Here is a 9,264-nt window from a genome sequence, read left to right on the forward strand (position 1 = left end):
CCTTTTTTTAGGTCTTAAAGGAAATAAAAAGGATTGAAACACCTGGCATTAATTATCTGCAATCAACAAAGGTGTCAATGGCACACAATGCTGTTTTTATTTATTTATTTATTGTTGTGCAGCGTTTTTGTCCGTTTTTATTCTCCACAGCTTTAGAAAAAGAAAAAATAAAATAACGTGCACTTTATGCATCAGCACGTGCGGCTCCGCGGAGAATAGTGTGCTGTGACTTTTGGTAGGTGTAGCCTACATCTTAGGGCGTGTATTTAAAAATGTCTCCACGCACAATGAGCTTTTTGGCGAGAAAAACGTGGCCCTCCTTGGAGCTCTGCAGCTCAGACAGGCTTCACAGCAGAAACGTGTTTTTTAAAGTTTAAACAGGACCCAACTGGCATTTTGATATATTTTATGTCGTTTTTACACAACAGCAGTTTAATTTTGTAATTTTATTTTATTTTATTTTTTTAGATTTTTCCACAGAGTGTTCAGCTGACAGAGAATGAGGTCACAGACTCTTGAACTGTTTGACATTTTCAAATGTTTTTTACTACCACAGCATGTTTTTGGTACATACACAAATTATACATTAAGACATGGGTATTTTTTTGTCTCCTTTCATTCAACGTGTCCCCCACTGCTGCAGGACTTGCAGTTTTCTCTCAGATCCCCTCAGAGGACAGAGAGCGCACAGACAAGCATCCACAGACTTCGCTTACTTTTTAGCCGAAAACCTTCTCTTCAAGTTGAAGCGGAGGGTATTTTTACCTTGTAATATCTTCCACATAAAACGCTGTAGAAACATTACAAAAATCACGTTTGACCATCAGTCTTCAGCCGCTCAGAGGGCAAAAATATTTAAGATCTGACCCATAGCTTTCGTGCAACGACTGTTTGTTTGAGGCTTACTTTTTAGTCTGTGTCTGCCTCTCTTATTAGGAGTAGGAGTGCTAGCAGGGAGTGAGAGACACAGATGGGTGGTTACCGTGGCGTCTGCCAGCAGCTTGAACAGTCTCTTTGTACTTCTTATACATATTAAATGTAGGCTTCTTTTTTATTATGAGTTTGTTTTTATTCCACGCTTGATGTTGGAGTTTTGGACAGGAGCTGCAAATTTTCTTTAGGAATTTTACATTTTTTTGGATTGTCGTTGTAATTGAATGTAATTGATTTAATCGTATGAATGTAAATTAGGTAAATGTAGCTCATTTGGTGCAGTTTCTTTGTGCGTGTGGACAAACCCCTGGTCGTGTCTGTTTAATTAGCCCTTTTCTACGTTTTAGAAACATTAATATTAAGCACTGATTTCCACCTCATTGGAACACGCAGCTCTCCTGCTAAAGACTACGTGCCAAAGATCCTCCATGTGAATTTGCATTTTATAGGCCTACAGTGTTTTCCATAGTTGTTAACCACTTAATCACGAGATGTAGGAGTTTTGACTTATTATTGTAAGGGGAAATCGTTTAGAGGCTATTAATATTTTAACGAACAGAGCCATAACCCCGAGGCACGCCAGCTAATTATTTTACAACGCTTGGAAAAACCCCGGGACTCCATTATTATTATCTCTCCACCTCCAGGCGATGCGTGGCAATTACTGTGGCAGCCAGCGAGAGGGAAAGCGCTGAAATGGTTCTTATCGAGGCTGGAAACGCACCTGAAGTCGGTTTACTGAGCTCCAACGCCGTTTTTACGAGCTGAAATTAACAACAACAACAAAAAATAAAAATAAAATAAGATGCAAGTTTGATGAGGTGTCTCTTATTACAATATCTGCAGACAGAACGTGATCATTTGTCTCCTTGTTCTTTTTTTTTTCTTCTTTTTTGTTTGTTTCCAGAGGAGCTGCAGAAGCAGCTGGTGGAGCAAGTGGAGCTGAGGAAGAAGCTGGAGAGAGAGTTCCAGCATTTAAAAGGTAAAAATAAAGTGAGTGGATTTTAAAGCCACAGGGAGACCCGAGGGTGCACCTTTGTTTGGAGAGGAGTGGGGTCTGGTATTTTCTCCAAAGTCAGAGGGTTCCCGTTTGACGTGGCCTCCCTGTGTCTGTTGTCAGATAATTTTCAGGACCAAATGAAGCGCGAGCTGTCCTACAGGGAGGAGATGGTCCAGCAGCTGCAGATCGTTCGAGGTGGGTCTCTCTCTGTGGATTACGCTCTTAAAAAAAAACAAAAACAAAAAAACACTTGGGCGGTGCCAGGTTCATACTGTGCGATTTTTTCGGCCTGTCGTAGACAAAAGTCCTTTGTAGTCAGCAGAAAACAAAAAAAGAAAAGGCAAGAAACTCTTTGGTTGTGAGCTTGAATCGGTGGTCTGTGGTCGTTCGGCTGAATCGGCGCTCAAACGATCGAAGGCGACCTGCGACAAATATCAAGCAGGGGCAGAATTGTTCCGGGGAAGTTGTGCAGCGGGACGGTTGCTGCAGCCGGCGTCCTCATCCCAGCCGTGAGGCGTCCACAGCTGTCACTCCCCTCCACCCACCCACCCATCCACCTCCCTCTCTGTTTGGCATCTAAATACAAAAACTTAATGGCATCGCTTATTTCCTTTTATTGTCCCACTGAAATCTTACAAATCCGATATTTGTATTCTCCAAGGGGAAAAAGTCGTACAGTCTGGGATCCACTCAATTTTGCGTCGTATTGTGTAGCACAGGTTACTACCAAGATCTTAGAGGCTTGAGCTGCACAATGTGGCCCGTTCTGCTTGTTTACGACAGCCGAAAATCACACAGAGTGAACCAGGTGTTACAAGACCATTTTATTTTGAATTCAGTCAAAAGAAGCAGATTTTGTTGTTTCAAAGCAGCAGCTATGAAAGCAGCTAAATGCTACTAATTTAATCTGTCATTTCACGGAGTAAAGACTGTCCCACGGTGCTTTCTGTACGGGCACAGTGGGCCACTATTTTGAACAAACTTTGAGCTATTTCGCTCTGTTTTTGGGAGACTCGCAAACCTTTTGAAGCTATCTCCGCCCACGACCAAAGTCTCAAATATTAATTATGTGTTGTTGTTTTTTAACATTTAAACAAACCGGTTTAGAGAAGCCAGTTGACATGACATTTCCTTTTTTTTTTTCCAGTGCAGATTGCAGCTTACTGCTTATTTAAGCTCTAAAATGTAATATCACACAGCATTTCAATCAATCTGAGCCAACTGGTTTCTAAGGTTTTTTTTTTAATTTTTTTTTAAATAAAGAGGAAAAGTGACACTTGCATATTGAAATATGGGCAACTTAAGTTTTCCTGTAAGCTCCACTTCCATTTGCCGTGGAGGAGATGAATAGATATTGAAAAGGTGAAACTGAAACGGCATTGTTTTGTTTGCAGAGGTTATTTTCTTCTAAATCATGCTCTGGAAAATTGAATGGACAGTCCATTATGTCGAGCTGGATCGGTTACATGCAGTAGACAGCAACTAATGCCGCCCGTTAGCGGATTGGTTTCATGTTGCAATTGTTTAAATACAGGGTTCAAGTACACAGAGGGGTCACTCTAAATACCACAGAGGCGAGCAGCATGCATTAGGCTCCTCCACTTAAGATGCCGCACGGCAGCTCGTGTCGTCCATTTTCTTTCTATATCAGTCCTTTTTGACCACTCATTTTATTTTCATTCATTTTATTTTGTTTTCTGATAGACACTTTGTGCAGCGAGTTGGACCAAGAGAGAAAGGCTCGTTATGCAATTCAGCAGAAGCTAAAAGGTAATTTTATGTGGTCCAAAAACAAAGGAACATTTTATTCATTTATTTATTTTACTTTCCTGCCTGCAGAGATAAATATGCAAGTGCTACTTTTTTATTTTTATTTTTTTCCCCTTCAACATTTCATGTGATCACTGGTCAATATTTACAGTGAGACAGCATTAAAGTACGGGTTCACGTTTTTCACGCCTGTCTCAAGGCAACCCTTCATGCGCCCACGCCAGCACTGAATGCACCATTGAGCACATTATTTGTTTCCCCGCTTTTTACTGGCTGTAAAGCATTTTCAGTGTGAGTGATGATGAGATAAGCCACAGTCCTTTAAAGTTTATCGGCGCAAATTTTCTCTTCGCTGTCTCTGACCCATCATTCAAGCTCAGCACAAAAACTGTTTTGTTTTTTTTAACAAATGCATACAAAAAACAAACAATTGAGGATGTTCAGAAAAGCACTAATGAGTAGAAAATATATATTTTTCAAAATGCATAAATAAATACATGAAACAAAAGCAAAAATTCCTCAGTTTCCCCATGATTATTAGGATTTTTTTTGACTGTTTTCCACTGATGAAGATTATGCTGGTGCTTTTTAAGTGACGTCATCTCATCCTGTTATTGTTTTCCTCCTGCAGCGTTTCATTCTCACCAAGCAGAGAATGAGCTCCACCAGCTGTTTCATTTAATACGCCAAAATGCAAATCACTCCTCAGTTACCTAGTTTGTGTTAAAAAAAAAAAAAAAAAAAAAAAAGATAAAACAAAAGGCTTAAAATTCCGTGGAAATGTAGCTTTTAGAAGAAAAAAAATTTATCGTTTTTGTTGTTCATAAAACATTAACTTTGAAACATTATGTTGCTGTCATTTAAAAAAACAAAAAAAAACAACTGTATTTTAATTTTTTTTCTTCATATTTTTGCATAAATCGGCTGTATCGGTCACCTTCCACACCAAGTTCATTTATTTTAAAAAAAGATTAAATTAAATAGTAAAAAAGGTTTTTGTCCCATATCCTGGATAGTTTGCTTTTTGCAGACACAAGGTTTCCACCCGATATGTAAGATGTGGTAAAAAAAAAAGTATTTTGTGCCTCAACACTCACACTGAAATCAAGATAAGCAAATGTTTTTATTGTCATGATTCCAGGCGGGAGGAACAAATTATTAATATAAAATCTGCAAACTTAAGACACGGCGTAAAATAAAAGCAAGAATATTCAAATAAATACCTATAAAATCAAATCCCGGTATGACCAGAAGCTAAATAACTAAGTCAAGCTGTGAAAGAAAGGAGCTTCCCAACATTAACGTTTGTGGACAGCAGAATCTTTGATGAGAAAAAATGTAGAAACTCTGTGACGTGGATTTAACAAAGCTGTTGACACCAGGCTCTGTGATGGACCCGTGACCTGTCCAGGGTGTCCCCCTGCTGGAGATGGGCACCAGCTCCACACCACCCAGAGAAGAAAAGAGGGTAAAGAAAATGGACAGATGTATGTTGAAACATTTGCCTTGTTCAAATGAAGGGAAGTAGTATTTTAACGTTAAATAGAACCTGCTGATAGAAAGAACTGAGACAACTGAAGGCTCTACTGAGTTTTAAACTAAAATCATCTTATAGCCGTTTTTGAACCTTGGAAATAATCTTGCAAGATCTTGTGTAATCTATTAGGTTTCAGAGTATGTGTTGTGGATGACTCTCAGCTACTACCACATCTAATTTTAGCTCAGTATCTGTAAAACGGACTGATTTATAGCCATCACTTGTTGGCTGAGGTCGATTAGCTGTGGCGACCAGTTTCTTTAAAATCTGTCCTCTGGTTCATGACATATTTTACCAACAGGCAAATAGGATTGACTTTGAGGCAAAGATCTTGTGTAATGTGTAGCGCTCAGAATATGTGTTTTTGGGTTCAGATTTGGCCCTTTTCACACCAAATCTTAGCTCAATATCTCAAAAAATAACTGAGTTGCAGCCATTTTTGTGTTTTCTGATTATAGTTGGCTGTGATGGCTGTGATGGCTGTCTTAAAGGAAGTGGTTGTCAAAGGTTAATCAGTCATAGATATACATCCGATCATTATTTTCTGAGAATTTGATCAAAATCCAGTTTGGTGGTTTGTCACATATTTTGATGACAGACAGGGTTGACTCCAACAGTTAATGCCAAAGTTTATGCAAAGATGTCAAGCAGAATATGACTCTCAGCTACTATTACTCCAAATTTAAGTTCTCTCTCTCTCTCTCACACATGCACACACAGAGACAAAAGTAAAATCAAAATAACCTTTTGGCTTTTGGCAGCAGGTCAGTAACAATCCATTGAAAACACTGAAAGAAAATATCAATCAATCAGTCTGTGAATCGAATGTAGCAGAACTAATCATTACAACAAAAAAAAAGAACAACCAACTCAAAATCCTCCCTATAATCTCACAAAAATTAGCAGAAAATGAAAAAAAAACCATCAAGTGAAGTTAATAAACAAATGTTTCATTATGTTCCTTTCATCGCTTTTGACCCGGTCTTCAAATCTGATCAGGGTTCAGCTCTCATGAAGCAACAACTCGGACATGATAGATTTGATTCTAATTTGTGAGAGTGTCGTCTGTTTCTCTCCCCACATGTCGCCCCTCCCCCGCGCCTCACCCGTCCCCGCTGATGAACTCCTTCCTCCCCAGAAGCTCACGACGCCCTTCATCATTTCTCCTGCAAGATGCTCACTCCTCGTCAGTGCTCCGGAGCCTGCACCTTCAAGCCCCCGCTGCTGCCCCCTTAGTGCCACCCTCCGCCCTGCAGCTGACCCCAGCACAGCCAAAAATAAAAAAACAAAACAAAAGTAAAATATGAAATTAGAAAAGAAGAAAGAAAGAAACAAAGATTAAGAGCTCTCGTGTGTTCCCCTCCCCACCTGTAAATCCGAGGAAGCCCCCACCCCACCACCTCTCCTGCTGTACAGATTTATCACCGATTCTAGCACTTGTGAAGACGAGGAGGAGGAGGAGGAAGAGGAGGAGGTCTTGGCAGCGACCTTCACCTCGAAACAACTGAACTCTTGTGTTAAGGAGATCAGGATGCAGTTCTACGTGAAATGGGCTTCTTTGTTGTTAATCCCAGGACTGTTAATCAGAAGCTGCCCAGCTCAAACCAAGGAGTGTCACTGAGTTAAAACTCGCTTTTGCTTATCTCAAAAAGGAAAATACAACAACACACACACACACACACACACATATAGGCATATATGTTATGTGACAATGTGCAATGGCTTGTATAATTGTGATATTAAGTTAAAAACCAACCTCATCATATAGATTTTGTTGCTTCTTTGAATATGTTTTTGCATAACGTTTCTTATTTATCCAGTTGATTTCTTGTGTATGTTGTTGAGCACTTTAAGGCATTTCTGAATTTGACCACGATGTCCGAAACCAAATTCTTTCTTTCTTTTCTTTTTTTTTTTCTTCTAATCAAATTCGCCCTTGTGTTTTGAGACGCAGCACATTGTGATCAGCACTTACCCCTTTCAGGTCTGACGTCCAACAATAAAAAGGATTTTTCTCTTCGCGGAGCGGTGTGTCGTAAGGAAATAAAACAGCTATGTTCAAACAAGAGCCATTTACAGATGTCATTAAAATGAGCATTTGAACTGAAATCCCATCATCCTCTCTGCTTTGGGTATTTTTTATTTTTTATTTTCTGTCACCGTATAAACCTTTGTGAGTCTTGAACCAAAACTTTTGATATTTCTTATTAAAAAAAAAAGAAGACACTGTTATTTCTGTTTTTTTTTTAACTTTTATTTATCCAGGTAAACTCATTGAGACACGAGGACTCGATCTTATAAGAGACCTGTTTCAAGAATGTAGTTACAGACAAATCAGTCAATACAGCGCAATTAAGTAAAAGTAACACATAAAACAGAGCAGGACACGTTTTCACAGCCATCTTTTCCATCGATCTCTAAGATACTTTAAAATCATTTAAAGGATCTAAGCTGTACCGTTTCAAGTCTTGTTTATTTCAAGAAGAATAAGCGGAAGAAAAGTGCCCCTTTTTCCCCCGTTCGGGTGACAAAGGGCTGTGAGCGCAGGTTAGAAAAGGTGGATTTGTAAATGAAATTATACCAATGTACAGGTTTGTGTGTGGACGGTGACGGCCATGTCAACAACGTCACCATCGTATAAAGGTGGCAACAACGAGCTGTGTCCTCACATAGAATGAAAATCATGATTCGTTTCTGGAAAGGAACCCCAGTTTTCATTTTAGTTTTTTTTTTAAGTTGCTCAATATGGGACTTAAAATAGAAATTTTTATTGATTAAAAGAGATCTGTAGGAAGGCACACATTCTGTAGGAGTGCCATGGATCAATTTAATCGTGGTGAGATGTGCTGGGAGTTTGTTTTTGTTTGGGAACAATGCACCTTTAGTTCTGTCAGCATTTACTGCCATTTTGAGATGGAACAGATGTGAATGGATAGGGTCAAACACCGACTAAAGTCAGTCAAAGACCATCGTGAGACTGTCAGCACAAAGATAAAGTACTGTGTCATCGGCATAAAGTGATATTCTGTCCCACATCATTAATATAAATTGTGAAGAGGGTGGGTCCGAAGTCACAGCCTTGTGGCACACCTTTTGTGATGTTTAGATAAGTGGAAAAGAGAGTTGGACACACTGATTGGGACCAGAAAGGTTAGAAAACCAGCCAACAGCTTGGTCTCAGAAGCCTGAAAGCCTCTGGCATAAGATGCTGGGATCTACAGTTTCAAATGCTTTTGACAAATCTAAAAACAACAACAACAAAACAGAGCAACATCGTGGTCTCTGACATCCAAGGCTTCTATAAAATCATTTCAAACCTTAGCGGAAGCCATTGCAGTGCTTTGCTGTTTCCTACAGCCTGACTGATGGGAGGATGAAGTATTATTAAAACACAGGAACTCCTTCAGCTGATTATCCACACGTTTCCTGAGTTTCCGTGTGAACTGTCTTCTCAGCATTTCATTTGCTGAATTCATTTAGTAATCTTAAAAAAACAACAACATAAAAGTCAGCTCTAAAAGGAGCAAATCCTGGTTTCTGATCCGAGCTCGCCACTTTTTATCAATACATACAAACGCCAAGATTAATAAGCTTTACAGCCATTCTTTGCTTTATATTGTGTTATTGTTTCTTTGTGGGAGGCTGACACCTGCTGGCCTCCTGCCAGATTACCAGAGGAGGATCAGATTTCCTCATATTGTCATTTGAGTCCAACATGATCTCTTTCATTAAGCAGCTTCATCGGCGCTCCACATGTCCAGCCAACTTATAATGTTTGACGTGGAGTCGAGGGAGCAGGCAGATCCGATAGTGAAATTTAACTCTTCTGATGGGAGGACTAATAGATATTGATTACACGGCTCCAGAGTCCCTGGACGCTTCATACGGAGACAGATACCCACATAATGTCACCGACACGCAATGAATGCTAATTTTTTCAGTGAATATATCGCTCCTCCTCTCTGAATACCTACAGGGTTGGAAAAGGTGAACACAATCAGAGTTCAGTGGAAATAATCGACTG

At 39.6% G+C, this 9,264-nt stretch overlaps 1 protein-coding gene across 1 annotated transcript in view; it reads left to right on the forward strand.

Moving 5' to 3' along the window:
* skor1a (SKI family transcriptional corepressor 1a) overlaps positions 1 to 7,648 on the forward strand; it is an 11,983-nt gene extending 4,335 nt beyond the window's left edge. The window contains exons 3-6 of the mRNA XM_037979916.1: positions 1,755 to 1,915; positions 2,054 to 2,128; positions 3,638 to 3,703; positions 6,379 to 7,648. Coding sequence (XP_037835844.1) covers positions 1,755 to 1,915; positions 2,054 to 2,128; positions 3,638 to 3,703; positions 6,379 to 6,476 — 400 coding nt within the window. The 3' untranslated portion in view covers positions 6,477 to 7,648. The remainder of the gene's footprint in view (positions 1 to 1,754; positions 1,916 to 2,053; positions 2,129 to 3,637; positions 3,704 to 6,378) is intronic.
* Positions 7,649 to 9,264: the final 1,616 nt, after the last annotated feature.

This window comes from Kryptolebias marmoratus, linkage group LG15, assembly GCF_001649575.2.
Source record: "Kryptolebias marmoratus isolate JLee-2015 linkage group LG15, ASM164957v2, whole genome shotgun sequence".
NCBI lineage: Eukaryota > Metazoa > Chordata > Actinopteri > Cyprinodontiformes > Rivulidae > Kryptolebias > Kryptolebias marmoratus.